At 37.4% G+C, this 18,945-nt stretch overlaps 1 protein-coding gene across 7 annotated transcripts in view; it reads left to right on the forward strand.

The window, feature by feature from the left end:
* The window catches only part of DLG2 (discs large MAGUK scaffold protein 2), a 2,330,119-nt gene that overhangs the window by 1,194,245 nt on the left and 1,116,929 nt on the right, over positions 1 to 18,945 (forward strand). For 4 of the 7 annotated variants that reach the window (XM_061406089.1, XM_061406091.1, XM_061406093.1 and 1 more), the window contains exon 6: positions 11,186 to 11,227. The exons of the other annotated variants lie outside the window; for them this stretch is intronic. In XM_061406089.1, the coding sequence (XP_061262073.1) occupies positions 11,186 to 11,227 (42 nt within the window). The remainder of the gene's footprint in view (positions 1 to 11,185; positions 11,228 to 18,945) is intronic. 7 annotated transcript variants of the gene reach the window in all.

An 18,945-nucleotide genomic window follows, 5' to 3' on the forward strand; every position in this document is an offset into this window, starting at 1 on the left:
TTTATTCTAGAGAAATAATTTCCATATGTGCCATATTTTGATCCACATACTATTCATTTGGGAAGGTCTTAGAGTCAGTTATATGGGGATTTGAACTCCTTTATTAGCTATGCAATTTTGGGCAACTTTCTTAACCTCTCTGGAATACGGTGTGCTGCTGCTGCGGTATAGCCACCTATAAAAGAGGAAGTGACTATTCTCAGAGCTGAGGTGACAATAACCAGTCAATAATTTTAGTCCTTGTAATTTGAAGTAAAGGGCACACAAAGAATGACGTGACTGATGTAATCTGCAATTGTGACACTGGAGGTGACTTGTGGAGCGTCGGCGTAGGAACATATGCAATCTGATTTAAACAGAGACAGTGCTAATTCATAAGGCAGCTCTCTGCAAAGTGGAAAAATACATCCTCCTTGGAAAGATCACGTCCCCACGCCAAGGCACACAGCTTGGGGACCCGAGGGTGGGCTGAGTTTCAGCGCCTGTGCAGGTAGTTTCGTTGGGGTGCAGAGGCGTCTGCAGAGTCATGTCCAGTGGCCCAGTGCCTTCCAATTTCAAGATAATTTCAGGCTAGTTGTTTGTGGCAGAGGTCCTTATGTGTGTGTGTGTTAGTCACTCAGCTGTGTCTGACTCTTTGAGACCCCGTGGACTGTACCCCTCCAGGCTCCTCTGTCCATGGAATTCTCCAGGCAACGACACTGAAGCAGGTTCCCATTCCCTTCTCCAGGGGAATCTTCCCAACCCAGGGACTGAACCCAGGTGTCCTGCATTGCAGGCAGATTCCTTACCATCTAAGCCACCAGAGAAGCCTTAGGGGTCCTTATGCTGCTGCTAAGTCGCTTCAGTCATGTCCGACTCTGTGTGACCCCATGGACTGCAGCCTACCAGGCTTATCCATCCATGGGATTCTCCAGGCAAGAACACTGGAGTGGGTTGCCATTTCCTTCTCCAATGCATGAAAGTGGAAAGTGAAAGTGAAGTCGCTCAGTCGTGTCCGACTCTTAGCGACCCCATGGACTGCAGCCTACCAGGCTCCTCCGTCCATGGATTTTCCAGTCAACAGTACTGGAGTAAGGTGCCATTGCCTTCTCCGAGAGAAGCCCTAGGGGTCCTTAAAACCAGAGTTAAATGCAATGATGTGCTATAAACAGGCTCTTCTTAAAAAGGCTCTGATTTGTAGCATTTGCTGATATCCATGGTGTTAATACTCCCACCATGCCTGATTTTAAGCTCCCAATGTTTTGACATCCAGGTCACAAAACAATTATCTTTTACTACCTGTAGGAGCCAGTCCGGCACACTCATTAACAAAGAGTGAAATTCAAGCAACTACCAGAAAGCAGCCATAAGACCTCATAAGTTCCCTTAGATACTACATCCTGTGAGCAGTTCCCATGGCAAAATAGAAGGGCTTCCAGGGCTACAAGCAGTTTCATAGTGGGTGTGCCTTTTCCCTCCCCGCCACCAGATCATCTCCATTTGACTGAGAAAAATGATTATTTCTTCAGAAACTCTCACTGATTTCAATCTTACGGAAGATAAGTAGAAATATTTCAGAACATTACATTTCAGTTTAATGTGAAAAGAAAAAAAATACTGTAATCATTTTTTTTTAATGAGATACATTTCCACAAGATGGTTTGGGAGGAGAGGAGACAGGAGATGATGTCACAAGTCTTGTATTGGAGAGAAGCCAGGCTATGCCAGCCAAGAAAGAGAAAGAGAGAAAAAAAAAAAACCTGTTCGTTACATCTTGTTATAGCTCATCATGCCCTATCGGCTCATACTTCTATTTTTTGGTCAAATCAACCAGATCTTACGGTTACACCAAATGTCAATTTTTTAATTTGTCATCAGAAATGAAGGTTAAACCATAACCAAAGGCTTGGCTGTTAGATTGTTTTTAACTTTACTTCTATTAAATTGAATTTAACTTTATTTTGGTTTTGTATCTTAGCACAAAGGAGGGAGAAAGATTAGGGGAAAAAGGCTTACTCAGTAGGGAAAAAGCTGGTGTAACCTCCTTTTGAATCAGTGATATTCATTTGAGTTCAACAGATATAAATAAGACATGGTCCTATCCTTCAGAACGGAGAAGGCAATGGCACCCCACTCCAGTACTTTTGCCTGGAAAATCCCATGGATGGAGGAGCCTGGTAGGCTGCAGTCCATGGGGTCAAGAAGAGTCGTACATGACTGAGTGACTTCACTTTGACTTTTCACTTTCATGCATTGGAGAAGGAAATGGCAACCCACTCCAGTGTTCTTGCCTGGAGAATCCCAGGGATGGGGGAGCCTGGTGGCTGCCGTCTATGGGGTCGCACAGAGTCGGACATGACTGAAGTGACTTAGCATCCTTCAGAAAGATTGTGATATAGAAATTGAACTCAGACAATTTGACATAACAAAGAAAAATACTTCTGCTACTAATAGTAGTAATAGTAGTAGTAGTAGCAGTAACTAGTAGAAGGCCAAGGTTTGTACTTAGAATCTGCTACCAGTTGGACAGGTGAACTTTAATAAGTGACTTGATTACTCTGAGCCTGTTGTTTCATCTATAGAATGAGAATTCCACCTCACAGGATAAAAGAAATTTGTGTCAAATTCTCTTGATACCAAGTGTGAGTAAAATAAATAGTATCTACAATTGTTTATAGTATCATTATCCAAGCATTGTTGTGAGGATTAAATTAGGTAGCATCCTTTTAAAAGGCTGTAAGAATTACCTCTGGTGAACACCTTCTGTGTGTTGGGTACATCTGTAAACTGGGCTACCTATTGACTGCAATATGAAGGAACACATACATGTTGATACCTTGCTCTCCCACACAAGCACTCCCTAAGGTAAAGAAAGGGCTATAAGACAATAGGGTTATAGACAAAGTTCATGGGGAGTTAGCAAGAAGAGACCCCACTTGATGTAGAGGATTAGAAATAGGTTTTTAAGAAAGAAGGTATTGGGAGGAGCACTGAAGAATAGCGGAAGAGGTGTTGAGTCTTAGCTCAGTCGGATGCTACTAATTGCACAGAAACCGACCCATTGCCCTTTGTCACAGGATGTCATAAATATGAGGATGAACTACTACCAGCTCTCTCAAAAGTACATCTGAAAGTCTACAGCTCACCAATGGTGAATCAGTTGGGGATATCACCATTTTAAGCAAACTTTGGAAAAATATTAATAATTGCTTTTAGGGTATAAATATTGAGAATGGTGAGACAAGCAATCAAGTTGGGAAACCATACAAGTCTGTGTTTCCAATTATCAACAGATTCCTTCTTTTACCCAGTCTTAAGGTGTTTAGCACCATTTCTTCAAAATGAAAAAGAGGCAGGAAAACAACTTGCTTTTCAGAGAGTTTGTTTTGCAAAGTATCTTCAAAAGCATGCCTCACTGGATATGCTAGTTGTTTTTTTTTTTTTCTCTCTCTCTCTTTCAATTACCCCTGGAGAAAATGGCTTTAGACTACTTCCAACAGAGCTGATCTTTACTTTTCTCTGCTTATTTGACATTACCTGGTAAGAGTAATATGTCACTTCTCTGTATCTTGGCTATTTATTGTGTAATTTCTGTGAATGACATCAGGTAGGCTATTCAGAGCATCCTTTGTCTCCTTTAGGGTGATCTGCCTTCCCCAGGTGCAATGTCTTGTAAAAGAAGGGACAAGTTTCCTTCAGGAAGTTTCATGTTCATTTCATGAAATTACCATTCTATATCTTCATATAGAAAGATGTTGGACTCAGGCTATTTGTGAGTCAGGCTTTAGTGGCCTCAAAAAGAGGGCATTGAAGAGTGACCCTAATAGACAGAAATTAACCAGAGCCATGTCCTTAAAGAATGGCCCCTTCCATTAAAGAGATGCAGTCCAACGTTGCAGAAAAAGCTGGGGGCTGGCACTGGGAGTCAGAAGATAAAGCTCTAATTCTATAATGCTAGTTGTATGAACTTCAGATAGTCATATGGTAGTTCTGCATATCTGTCTACCTATTTGTGAACTAAAGAGATTAGCCTGCATAAATCTTAGATCCTTCTAGCCTTGGCAGTACTGTCACTCTAGGTCTGGGACATCATCCCCTGGCTTGCTCAAGGCACTTTGCATGTCGCAAAGTCTTGAGTGGCAGGAATAAGGTTTTGTGATACTTGACTTAATTTCCTTAATGATAAAGAGTTTAATTTGATACATAACCCAATATGATATCTGAAATTAGCAGGTATTGAGAAAAATACATTTTTATTTTTTTCAGTTGCTGGTACAGTCCTGTTGTAATAACCTGACCTTGATTGAATGTCCCCCAAATATCTTGTCAACACCTATTTTTCTGAGTGCTATTGAGCTGAGTATCTGGCACTTAAACATATCCAGAAGCACAAAAATGGAAGGTGCTAAGAATGTCCCTTCTTTGTCCTAACACTGCATGTATTAATGCCTTCTGAATTGTTTATCTGATTGTCCCTTCTTAAAATCGTCACTTAACCATTACCTAGAGAATAAAGTCCAGAATCATCATTGTTGTGTTGCATGCTCAGTTCTATCCAACTCTTTGCTACCCCATGGACTGTAGCCCACCAGGCTCCACTGTCCATGGAATTTTCCAGGCAAGAATATTGGAGTGGGTTGACATTTCCTACACCAGTAGATCTTCCCAATCCAGAGATCAAATTTGCATCTTCTATGTCTCCTGCATTGTCAAGTGGATTCTTTATCACTGTGCCACCTGGGAAGCCCCCAGAATTATCAGTATACCATAAACAGTCCCCTTCTGCCAAATTGCTCATATGCCTTTTCCATCATCCCTCTGCACACACTCAAACTCTCCTGAACTCTCTTTACTACTTTGTCTGCAGGTATTGACTTGTGCGTGTATTTGCTTCTGCCAGGGAGCATTGTCCTTACCATTTATACAAATAAATCCCTAATGTGTAAGCATTGAACCACAGCCCCTTTTGCTAGAACGCTGTTCTTTGCTTTCTGTACCCAGCAAACTTTCTCTTACTTAGCCACAAATCTCAGTATCTTGAGTCTTTCCTAACTCCATATTCCTCTCAAGCATTTACTTCATTGTATGGCAGTTATTTTTATGTCTTTCTTCTCTATTAGACTGTGAACTCCTAGACCATAGGAACAATGGCTTATTTATTCTAGATCTTTTGCACCTAACATGGCTGACAGAAAAGAGTCCTGTAAACATTTTGTTGAATAAGAGGGCAAGTGAAATCTCCTTAAATGAATGTCTGTTTTACCCTCGCCTCTTCCTTGAAACCCTCCTTGATTTTCCCCCACTAATCCCCAGGCACCTCACTTTCCAATATTTCCATTTCACTCTTAGATTTATGTATTTGGGCTCAACTATGTTTTCCATGGGGCTTCCTGGTTGGCTCAGTGGTTAAAGAATCCAGCTGCAATGCAGGAGATTCAAGAGACACAGGTTTGATCTCGGTTGGGAAGATCCCCTGGAAGAGGACATGGAAATGCACTCCAGTATTCTTGCCTGGAGAATCCCATGGATGGAGGAGCCTGGTGGGCTACAGTCCATGGGGTAGCAAAGAGTTGGATAGAACTGAGCATGCAACACAACAATGATGATTCTGGACTTTATTCTCTAGGTAATGGTTAAGTGACGATTTTAAGAAGGGACAATCAGATAAACAATTCAGAAGGCATTAATACATGCAGTGTTAGGACAAAGAAGGGACATTCTTAGCACCTTCCATTTTTGTGCTTCTGGGTATGTTCCATGGGGTTGCAAAGATTTGGACATGACTGAAGTGACTGAGTGCACGCACACACACACACACACACACACACACACACACACACACTTGCAATCAATTTTGATTTATATATTTCATTGCATTTATTTTCATTAAACCATATTTTCTGTATACTTCATCTTTTCTTGCAGCTCACCCTGGTGACTGTTTCAATGAAGCTGTACATATTTCAATATAAATATTATTTGTTGGGTATTCATGCCCTTTTATATTCATATTATCTATTTTGTCTATAATTAGATAGGGAGAAGCATTAAAAAATCAGTTTGCTGCAGCAACTTAGCAGAAGTGCTGGATAAATATTTAATGATGGCAATGTTGATTCACTACAGTATACAGAATAAAAATAAAGCAGTTGCCACAACCATGCAATGTAAATCTCCACTACAAAGATGTATTGCCACCCACTGAAATAACTCCCATACAGTATCTTCCTTTTTTTTTTTTTTTTGCTGAGGCTTTAAAGCTTTAAATGAGTTTCTGAATTTTAACTTTAATTCCAAAGCTATCCATTTAAGACACTAGGCTTTGCTGTGCCATCAGTCCAATGTTTTAAGGATAGGATTGTCTTAAGGATTGTTTTAAGGATGGATTGTCTCTAATCTTAGGCTCAATCATCTGGTCTAAAGGAACTTCTGTGGCTTTATATACAAATGATTTATAGCTAGTCTTCCTTACTCCTTCAATGTGTTATTCCTCAGATTTACCCTTCCACCTGAAAACTCTTGCCAGATTTATTTTCCCAAGACTATTCTTCATCATTTCACTCTACCCAGAAGAAAATATTCAATGTTAGCTCCACTGAAGGGAAACTGGTATGTAGAAATATTTATGCTATAGCATAGTAAGTAGAATGGTAAAGATCATAGGGGTGGATACATTATTCACTCAAGAAATATTTAATGAGCCCTTCCTTGTCCTCAGTTCAGTTCAGTCACTCAGTCGTGTCTGATTCTTTGCAACCCCATGAACTGCAGCACACCAGGCCTCCCTGTCCATCACCAACTCCTGGAGTTTACTCAAACTCACGTCCACTGAGTCGGTGATGCCATCCAACTGTCTCATTCTCTGTCGTCCCCTTCTCCTCCCGCCTTCAATCTTTCCCAGCATCAGGATCTTTTCCAATGAGTCAGCTCTTCTCATCAGGTAGCCAAAGTATTGGAGTTTCAGCTTCAACATCAATCCTGCCAATGAACATGCAGGACTGATTTCCTTTAGGATGGACTGGTTGGATCTCCTTGCAGTCCAAGAGACTCTCAAGAGTCTTCTCCAACACCACGGTTCAAAAGTATCAATTCTTTGGCACTCAGCTTTCTTTCTTGTCCTTGTGATGTGCTAATTACTGGGGTATAGATTAGTTTGGTATTTGCCTATGTGTTTGAGAAGACTTAGAAGGGAAATATCATATCAGCTGGCACTTGAAGATGAACTAGGAATTTACAACTTGATTCAAATGTCTTAATAACCCTTATATCTATGAATTAATCTATGAATTAGCCTCTCTCTCTTTCTGTTTACTCTAGAGCAAAACATAATAGTTCTGGAACAGAAAATGGCAAGGATTAAAATTTTAAAGCAAAATGAAGTAGCAAAGGAAAATCTAGGAGTTGATTGAATATAGGAAACTTTGTTACATTTATATTCTAAATATTTTAGTTGGTAAAATTGTTTTTAACGTAAGTAAATGTGGGAAACACAGTACTTTAAAAAAGAGCTAAATTGTTGGAACATGTCTTCATCTAATCCCAGGACAAGGACTCAATGATGGGGCGAAATTGAGAGTGTTGACAAGGTATTCATCTTAGATACTAACAGCAGTTCTGGCTGCATGCAGTGGAAGTAAGAGTTATGAGTATAGTAATTGGAGTCTTTAATTGGTGTGTTAGGTTAGTGCATCATGGGTATGTGCGTGGGAAGTTTGGTGTGTGGAGGGGACGTGTACAAGGAGGATTACTCGTATTCTTCACTTGGCTGAGTTTAAATGGAAGAGTTAAAACAGAAAGTGGGAAAATCAACATTTCTCTCTTCCTTTGGGAAATATGAAACTAGCCAACAAGATCCAATTAAAATACAGGGAAATCAAGGGACCATTTTATAGTAATTCAGCCTTCTTAATCTCATGTTCCCTAACCCAAAGTTGTTCACTCAACCCAGTAAGGCATCCCCAATTTCCTCCCCATATTAATGACATTCTGTGTTATAAAATGTAGGATAGTAGAGGAAGAGGGTAAAACAGCATTTATTTAGAAGTTGAATCTTAAGATACCAGCAAAGGAAATACCAATAAAGCTGTAATTATTTTCACAGAACCATTTGAAGGTAACTTGCATACAGAAAGGCTTCAATATTTATCTCCTACATAACCATGACAGCATTACCAGGCAATAAACAATTAATGATTATTTTCCAGTATTATTAATACCCAGTTCATATGCAAGTTCCCCAACTGTCCTCCTCAACTGTTTATAGTATTTTGTTTTTTTACCAAACCAAGATCCAATCGTGGTTCATGAATTATATTTGAATCTTATATCTTTACTATGTTGTAATCTAAACCTCTCAAAGATTCCCCATGACACTGAACTCTCCCCCCATTTTTATCTTGAATAATTAAAAGCCTAGAGAAAAGTTGAAAGAGCAGTAAACACACTCCATTATACACCTTTACCTTGCTCACCATTTGTTGGCATTTTGCCACATTGGTCCCTGCCGCTCACTTGCTCTAATTCTGTTATTTCTTCTACAGGGCATTTTTCTATAAGATGTTTTTCTTCATTGTCTTAAGATGTTAGTTATGTGAATGCAGGATGACTTAATACATTTCCCTAAGAACAGGAAGTTAATATAAAAAATCAGCTTTAAGGATGGCAAATGTTCTCTTTCAATTAAAAAAAAAAAAACTAGCAGTATTCTCTTTGATGTCCAAATTTGGTCAAGAAGGACCCCTTCAAAATGGCTTTCATGTTCTGGAACTTTTCCTGCCCCAATATAAAATTAGTCATCTCTCCAAGGTATTCTGATTCCATTTAGTAGAAAATGATAGTTAGAAACCAAGATCTTGGTGTTAGTTATGCTCCTGACCACGAGTGTGTTACTGTTTCTTAGGTCCTTTTAGTAAACAGTGAAAAAAAAAAAAAAATATATATATATATATATATATATATATGAGAGAAGGAAATGGCAACCCACTCCAGCATTCTTGCCTGGAGAATCCTATTCTTACCTGGAGAATCCCAGGGACAGAGGAGCCTGGTGGGCTACCTTCTATGGGGTCGCACAGAGTCGGACATGACTGAAGCGACTTAGCAGCAGCAGCATATATATATAAATGTTATAAGTAGCTAACAGTATTTCCAATTCAAATCTAACATTACATAGCATTTTGTTAAAACTCCTTGACTTTGTAATTCCTTTCTCTTACACTAAGATGCTCATTTTTTTAATGATACTTTTGTTTGTTTGCTTTATTCTCCCTGATAGACCAAACAGCATCAAAATTACAGCCCTAACAATACAAGTAAACAAACTACTGAATAAAATGCAGGGCTTTTTGCAGTTCACTTTTTTCCATAGAAGGCACTCAAAATAAAATGAACTGTATTTAAAAGTCACTTGAAATAACTATTTTTTTCTTTGAGATTAAACTAGTAATCTGATAGACAGACTAGGCTGTTTTAGTTTGCATTGTTAGAATTTATTGTTTTGTTTCTCTTAAAGTTTATTTGTATATACACAGGATTTAAAAGTAATAGCTGTGGTAAAAGATACAGCAGAGAGATATTGCTTTCATTTTTTTAATCCGTTTCTCCCAGTCCCCTGTAGGCGTAGTCATATATAATTCATTGTCCAAGCGGGACACTTTTGAGAAGGAAATGAATCACTTAAAATAATTGCAATTCATAACTTTTGAAATACTAAGCTATTGATTGAAAGTTAATTTTATTTTATCAGAGAGCAAGTAAAATAGTCACACACTAAAGTGATTCTTTAAAAGCTTTTAAGAATATCTAAATCTTTGTACATTAAAAACAACATATGTATATGTATAATAAAGCCAGTTTAAAACTCAAATAGTCTATCCTAGACAAAATGATTTTCACTGGTGGGCTTACACTGTTACCAATTATTATTATTGTCCGTTTACCATTTGGCATTTCTTACCACGGAAGTAGTAAGATGCATGTGTATGTGTGTGCTTATTAATTTCTTCCTTCCTAATGAAAAAGCTAAACATCTTGCTCGCTATTTCACTTATTGAGTGAGTGAAGTCGCTCAGTCGTGTCTGACTCTTTGTGTCCCCGTGGACTGTAGCCCCCCAGGCTCCTCCGTTCATGGGATTCTCCAGGCAAGAATACTAGAGTGGGTTGCCATTTACTTATTAAATATATTTAAATCATTCTATAACTCTCTGTAGAGATCTTCATCTTTTTTTTATAACCACATAGCACCTTTTTGGGTAGATGACCATGGCTTATTCAATAAATTCTCTGTTGATTATTTGAAATTCTTTAGTCTTTTGCTATTATAGACAGTGTTGTCACAAATAGCCTTATAGATATGCTCTTTGGAATTTATAGAGGTGTGATCATAGAGTAGGTTCCTAGAAATGAGATTTCTGGATTAGAAGGAAAACACACATGTAATTTTGTTAGGTATTGTCAAATGCACTATCATACAAGTTGTAATGCTTTGCATGCTCACTAGCAATGTAGGAGAATCCTTGTTTCTTCTTGGCAACTACATTGTTAAAAAGCTTTCACATTTTTGTCAATCAAATAGTAGGAAAGAGTATCTTAGTAGAATTTTACTTCTCTTGTAAGTGATATTATGGATCTTTTTGTATGTTTGAAAACATTTATTTTTCTTTTTGGGTTCAGGCTGCCCACTGTTCTATTGAGCCTTTGGTATTTTCCTTCCAGATTTCTAGAGGCTTTCTCTGTGTTAAAGTATTATATCTTTGTGCCTATTATCTAAGTTGCAAGTATATTTTTATAGTTTGTTATTCATATTTTGAAAAACATAAATATATACATATATGTGGTTTTATTGCTCATATATATACTCATATATGTGGGCTTCCCCAGGTCACTCTAGTGGTAAAGAACCTGCCTGCCAATACAGGGGACATAAGAGATGCTGGTTCGACCCCTGGGTTGGAAAGATCACTTGGAGAAGGGCATGGCAACCCACTCCAGTATTCTTGCCTGGAGAATTCCATGGACAGAGGAGCCTGGCAGTCTTGGAGTTGCAAAGAGTTTGACATGACTGAAGTGACCTAGCATGCATGCACACATATATGTATATATATGTTATTGCTCATGGATTTTTGAGTCATGTTTACAAAAGCTTTCTCCTATCTTATGTTTTAATGAATTAATCATGTTTTCTTTTTTTTTTCTTTTTTACATCCAGCTCTCTGATCCATTTGGAGTTTATTCTAGTGTACGATGTGAGGTACTGATCTAATTTTATCTTTTTCCAAGTGACTACTCAGTTGTCTCAGTATTATTTATTATAAATTTATTTTTTTCTCACTGATTTGAGATGCCACTTTATCACACACCAAATTATATATATATGTATTATATATATATATATTTGGGTCTTTTTCTCAACCTTTTTTTTTTTGTACTTTAAATGTGCAAATATCATACTGTTTTAATTATAGATAATGATAATCTCCAAAGGTCAGAAGATAATGGTTTTCCCAAGGTCAATTTGCTGAAAAAAGAAAAAAAAAAAATAGGAAACATCAGATCCAGGATTTGATCCATGGCCACCCTATGTTTGTATGATTTAAATAAGTTTCTAAGCTGAATCCTTATCTCAGTTAAATAAATATGATATATTAATAATGATCTTATAGATAGTAAGTGGTCATGTTTGGCAATTGTAAACTACAAAATTAGGGGTGCAGAGCATTTTTGTAGCACAAAGTGACCGTTTTGTTAAAGGTTGTCTGACCCCTTTCTTAGGATATAGATTATCCTATAGTCTAATTCCAAAAAGCTCTTGAAGAACCTTTTACTTCACAGAAGTAGGATTTTGTAGGCATTCATAATAGTAGACTATATACAGCAAACTTTGAGCTGATTTGAAACACAGTGGACATGATGGGGGCAGGGGGAAGAATCTATCATTGTCTCTTATGACCCACATTCTAATGTCCATGTAATGAGAATGCCTATGATGAGTGCATTATTTTATAAATATGAAAAAACCACTAGAAAATACATATGAGGCAAAAAAAATGCTGTTTCCCTAGTGTTGTGCAGTTTAAAACAAAAACAAAAACCCACTGGCAGAAGCCATCTGGTCCTGGCAACCTTCCCGGTTAAACACTTTTAATTGCTTCTGTGATCTTGGTGGGTTGGTGTGCCATGGTTTCCAGGGATTTGGGAGAATTGACCTTTATGAAGTAATCACAGTTCGTTGTACAAAAGAACTCTGAGTTACCAAAGCAGGCAGCATATCCTGCTGTGGGTCCATGGTAATGAGAATGGATCAGATGTGTGATGATGTCCTATTTGGATTGACTTCACTGTTATATTCTACGCATAGGGGCATTCCAACAGCCAAGAACATTCCACCTGGGATGTTCTCTGAATTTGGGCAGTGATCATAAATCCAGTAGATTCCGTAAATGAGGTGTGTTTATTTTTAGTCCTTGTGACACCAAGTCCCTTTGCTATACCATCATCTTGAGGTTTTTATTGAAATATATATTCAAAAAAATTTTACCAAATTTTTTACTGATGTACAATATTGTGTTGGTTTCAGGTATATTTCATAGTGATTTGACATTTACACACATTATGAAATGATCATGTGGTAACTCTAGTAACCATCTGTCCTCATACAAATTTATTAAAATAGTACCGACCGTATTGTTTATGGTATATATTACATTCCCATGGCTTATTTATTTTATAACTGGAGAATTGTACCTCTTAATCCCATTCACCTATTTCTCCCAAATGGCAAAAATTCAATTTTTTAATGGCTGAGTATTCCACTGTGTGTGTATATATATGCATATACATAATATATATCTATATCTATATACCACATCTTATGTATCCATTTATCTATTTTGGGAGAAGACATTTTCTGATATAGTACTAATAATCCATATCTATTTTTAATGTCATTCAGAATAAATTGAGCTCAAGCTCTTATCGCCACTTACTCTTTTATCCTTCCTCCTCCTCTTCAAACATCTCTGAAATTTCTGAGGAGAATGGACTGTACCCTGACCCCTTGACAGTCGCAGAATCAGACGTAGCATCTGAATCTGCTGACTGTCTTCCCAGTGTCTTTCAGTCATCCGCACTGATTTCTCTACGGCTACAGAGGCTCATTCCTACATTTATCCGAGCCTTAACTGAATGGCTATTATGTAGCATGCGTTATGTCAGGTACCAGGAACCCACCAATAAGTAAAATGTGGTTCTGTTCTTGAGCTATCCTTATTCTGAGCAACTGTATTCTCAGAGGACACATCCAGTGAGGAATATTGTAGAAGTACAACTCTGTCCAAGGAACAGAGAAAAGAATGTTAGACTGGGAGCTAGAGAGCAAAGTCTGTGACCTGGCTTGGCTCCTGGGTGTGACCTTGGACAAGATACGAACCTCTCTGAGACCTAGGTTTTTGTCTTTAAGGCAAGTGAGCTGGCTCAGAGATCTTTGGTCTTTTCTTCTTCTGATGTTCCATCTCTCTTTCTGAAGGTTACTTTGTAACCAATGAAAGTAAATTAGGAAACTCTGTAACAAATACTTGGGCTTCCCAGATGGTGCTAGTGGTCAAGAACCTGCCTGCAGTTACAGAAGACCTGAGAGATGCAGAGAGACGCAGGTTCTTTCGCTGGGTGGGGAAGATATCCTGGAGGAGAGCCTGGCAATGCACTCCAGTATTATTGCCTGGAGAATCCCATGGACAGAGAAGCCTAGTAGGCTTGCCATGGGGATCGCAAAGAGTTAGACATGACTGAAGTGACTTAGCACCCATTTGTGTGTCTGACAGTTCCCAGAGTTAGCCCTTATATTTCTAGGATTTGGTACACTCTTCTTTCCTTGTAGCCATAACACCAGGTGTGTGATTTTTCTGGATGGGCCTGCTGAACTCTTTGTAGATTCTATGACTGTTTCTACAAAAATCGGGGCTGGTTGTTAAGCAGGCCACTACAGTCCTACTCAGCTAAAGTCAACACAGAGAAACGTCATTGAATTTTTGCATTTCTAATCTCTAGTGGGTGATGATGTAGTCCTTTCCACTTTAGTGTTAAAGAAAAGAAAAACTAAAAAAGTATTACACAGTTAAGACATTCATAATTATTTTCTTATTTCTATGGAACCAAACTGGCATCCCTCTAAATGGAATAAATATTTTGCCCTAAGTGTGTAAAAGTGATTACTCATGACTTTATAGCCTGTGCAAGAAGAATGGCTGTATTAGCCAGTTAACATTGGGTCATTCCTCAGTTTCTAGACAAGTAGAACATTAGAGATACTGGGTAATATGTTTCTTCTGTCTAGAAAATTAGATTTATGTGCATGTTTAAAAGCACAGTCATCACTCTGTCAGTTAATTTCAGCTCTTGTATATGTTTATTTGCACTATTAATAAATCATGGAAAAAAGTTTTTAGAATCATTATTTTATAGTGATTAAAAGACTACCTAAGGAAAATGGGGATATAGGATCTGTGGTGATTGCTTCCAGAAAGGCTCTAAGTGGTTCAATTTGTGGTCAGAGTCTCTGACTGCCTGGGGGGAGTTTTGATAAGTGGGAGCTTCTCCTCTCTGATGTGTAAGAAATCTGTTAAAAAAAAAAAAGAAAGAAAAGAAAAGAAAAATGCTGATATTATTAATTGGAGATGATAGAATTTTAGAGTTAATAAAGACCTGTGCGATCATTTAGCTCCACCTCTTTATTTCCCTGATGAAGAAAGTGAGGCATAAGAAACTTAAAACTCTGTTCAACAGTAATGACAATTAGTAGCAGAATCAGATCAAGAAAAGTGAATCTACTGACTGTCTTTCTGGTGTCTTTCAGTTGTTTGCACTGATTTCCCTCTAGAGGCTCGTTTATTCATTTACACAAGCATTAACTGAATGACTATTATGTAGCACGTGCTGTGCCAGGTACAAGGAACCTAACAATAAGTAAAATGTGGTTGTTTCTCTCTCACAACTCAGTTTCATGTATCAGAAGTGAAGTGAAGTGATGTGAAAGTCGCTTAGTCGTGTCCAACTCTGTGACCCCATGGAATTCTCCAGGCCAGAATACTGGAGTGCGTAGCCTTTCCCTTCTCTAGGGGATCTTCCCAATTCCCAACCCAGGGATTGAACCCAAGTCTCCTGCATTACAGGCAGGTTCTTTACCAGCTGAGCCACAAGGGAAGCTTGCTTGTACCTCTGAAAAGTTATAAACCGGTACCCTTCTCTACTCCAAAAAGAAAATTTCAGTATGGATTGATTCAATAGAATTGTGATAAAGCCAGTTAACTTTTATCCTTAGGTTTCTTACTCCTTAAATTACTTTTGAATTCTTTTCCAAGGCTTATTCTTTTATCAAGGCTTTTATGAAGTCATGACAATATGAGCCCATTATACTTGATCAATTTCTTCATCATTTTTGGACTTCTGCCTATTTATGATTGATTGGCAGGCCAATTAACTTTTTTTCTCATTTCTGGTCATTTAAAAAGATATCTAAAAGCATAACTCAAATTAAACAATTTTAGAAACACTTAGTCTTCACATAAATACTCTTGCAGTTAGTATAGTTATGAAACATACATTGGGAAAGGCATAGAAGAGAGACTGTCCTAGATTTGAGATCTAGATCCTTTACTTGCTACATGACATTGGCCAATTTATTTTAAATTCTGGGTCTCCATTTTATCAAGCCTAAAGTGGAAATAATAATTCCTACCTTGAAATACTTTCGGGATGCTAAAATGAGTGTGTGTATAGTCCGAAATATAAGGATGGAAAGAGAAATAGTTGTAACTCCTAGCCTTTGAGGAGTAAAAGTCAATATTGTTACAATTTTTCTATTTTTTCATATTTCTGACAATGCAGTTCTAGTGAACTGATAGGATTTGCAGCCTTGCAGAATTAAAGAAATTTCCAAGGGTTATCCTATCGATTTCACTGCCTTTAGATCAAACTGATTATGAAATACTACACATATATGGAAGCTATTTCCTGAAAAATTATCCACTGAAAATGTTATAGGGCAGACAGTAAGATAATTTCTCCATTTATAGCATATGTGGGTTTGGGCAACTTGCTTTCTTTGATCAGCGTTGTATTCTTCATGTATATCAAAGAATAGCTTTACAAGGGCAAGAACCTCACATGTCTTATTTCTCACAGTACCATGAGCATTAGAGAAGTAGCTGACACATGATACATACTCGATAAAACTTCTTGAATATATGAGTAAATAACTGCACTATTGTAAAAGTTAAATTTCATATATTTGATAATAAACATAAATAACTTATTTGTGTTTGATATAAATGACATTAAGGTGGTATAATTCATGGATATATTCATTAAGTGAATGTAATGATATTTTCCCTAATAGAAAAACTAAAGTACAGGGCATCCCCAAGTGAGCCAATCTGAAAGCTATATGATACATAAGTATCATATATTTTTATAAATATGAATATTATATATTCATATTATACTATGTATAGTACAAATATTAAGTTTTTAACCTTGGAATGCTTTATCTAGCAAATCCTCCAAGTACTGGGATGGCCAAAATGTTCGTTTGGGTTTTCTATAATGTCTTAGAGCAAAACTTGAACAAACCTTTTGGCAAACCCAATATAATTGGTCATTTATTATCTGGATGTAAAAACAGACAAGTATAAAAATAATACTATGACCTATTCTCACTAATAAGAATGAATATATCCTAAATAAAATGCACCCAACAAAATTTAACATCAGTGAAGAATCATTTATGAAGATTAAGTAGGAATGAATCCCTGGAAGACAAAGATGATTTAATTAGAAATCTATTACCATAAATCATAACATCTAAAATAAAATTTGAAAGTATCATTCTAATACCTGTTAAAGGCATTTAATATAATTTAACACTCATTCCTGATAGAATCTCTTAGAAAACTAAAACTAAAAATCTATATGTTTAACACTATAAATAATAACTATCCCAGATTAACAATCTTTCCTGTACTTAATGTTGAAATACTAAAAGAATCCCCATTAAAGTTAGAGGAAAAGAAAGTAATTATTATTACTGTTTTGCTTTAACATTATTTGAAATTTCTGAACACTGAAATGTGACATGAAACAGAATGAGATATATCTGATAGAAGATTAATTTCTGTTTTTTCCCCAAAACTCAAGAGATGTGCTTGATATAAGAGAAGTAGTAAACAATCAGTTGCTTCCCTAATTACCTCAATAAAGAGAAAATATGGGTTTAAATATTCCATTTACAACAGCAGCAAAAAATACAACATACCTAGGAATAAATCTGTTTCCACCTATGCAAGACGTAGATGGAGAAAATTATAAAATTTTACTGATTGATGTCAAAGGGTATTTGAATAAATGATAAGTTAACCCATATTCCTGCAATGAAATGTGGTATTGAAAAATCTTAATTTCTATTCATATTTAATACAGTTCATCATAGACCAATTAATAAAGCATTTAAACCTAACAGAAAGATTCTGGTTTTTTAGAGGAATAAATGGATGATAAGAGTAATGATGCTTTTGAACTGTGGTGTTAGAGAAGACTCTTGAGAGTCCCTTGGACTGCAAGGAGATCCAACCAGTTCATTCTGAAGGAAATCAGTCCTGGGTATTCTTTGGAAGGACTGATGCTAAAGCTGAAACTCCAATACTTTGGCCACCTCATGCAAAGAGTTGACTCATTGGAAAAGACTCTGATGCTGGGAAGGATTGGGGGCAGGAGGAGAAGGGGATGACAGAGGATGAGATGGCTGGATGGCATCACTGACTCGATGGACGTGAGTTTGAATAAACTCCAGTAATTGGTGATGGACAGGGAGGCCTGGCGTGCTGCGATTCATGGGGTCGCAAAGAGTCGGACACGACTGACAAACTGAACTGAACTGAACTGAAGAGTAATGTTAGCTGTCAAAGTGTAGAATGGTGAATGGGCGATTTATCCTACTGCACATATACATTAATAAACATTACAAAGCTGCAACAATTAACAAATGGTGTACTGCTGACTCAAGAATTGGCTGACAGACCAATTCAATAAAATGGCTGTGAAACAGAGGTTAGTGTAGAAAATAATGTCATATATGATGAAGGAATTAATGTAAACCAGAGAAAAACAAATAGATTAATCAAGACTTGGGGTTCAGAAACTTGGTAATACAGTTGGAGCCATTCCTACTAGTGTAAAGAGTACTTAAGAGAACAGGTTCTGGAAGCTTTCAGAGTTCAAATACCAGCTATATCACCTACTAGTCATACGCTGCTGCTGCTGCTGCTAAGTCGCTTCAGTCGTGTCCGACTCTGTGCGATCCCATAGACGGCAGCCCACGGCTCCCCCGTCCCTGGGATTCTCCAGGCAAGAGCACTGGAGTGGTTGCCATTTCCTTCTCCAGTGCATGAAAGTGAAAAGTGAAAGTGAAGTCGCTCAGTCGTGTCCGACTCTTAGTGACCCCATGGACTGCAGCCTACCAGGCTCCTCCGTCCATGGGATTTTCCAGGCAAGAGTACTGGAGTGGGGTGCCATTGATAACTTGGGATAAATAAATTAACCTCTCTAAACTTTAGTTTCCTCATGTATAAAGCAGAGACAGTAATAGTTTTCGCCAATATCTGTTAATATAAGTATTAATAATAGTCATAAAATGGTTATGGGAATTAAACAGACAATTTATTCCATGGACATAGGAGCCTGGCAGGCTATAGTCCATGGGGTCGCAAAGAATCAGACATGACTGAGTGACTAACACACACAAATAGATAATTCAGTATGTTGTTTGGCAAATAATCTTTGCTCAATAAACATGATCAGTTATTTCTATAATCAAACACCAAACTGATTTCATATGCATTAATAGACTAACATAAAAATAAAGCCATGAACAGTTCTTATTTAACTGATTTCAGTTTTGAGAAATTTCTAATCGTAAAT

Source organism: Bos javanicus, chromosome 29 (assembly GCF_032452875.1).
Source record: "Bos javanicus breed banteng chromosome 29, ARS-OSU_banteng_1.0, whole genome shotgun sequence".
In the NCBI taxonomy this organism is placed as follows: domain Eukaryota; kingdom Metazoa; phylum Chordata; class Mammalia; order Artiodactyla; family Bovidae; genus Bos; species Bos javanicus.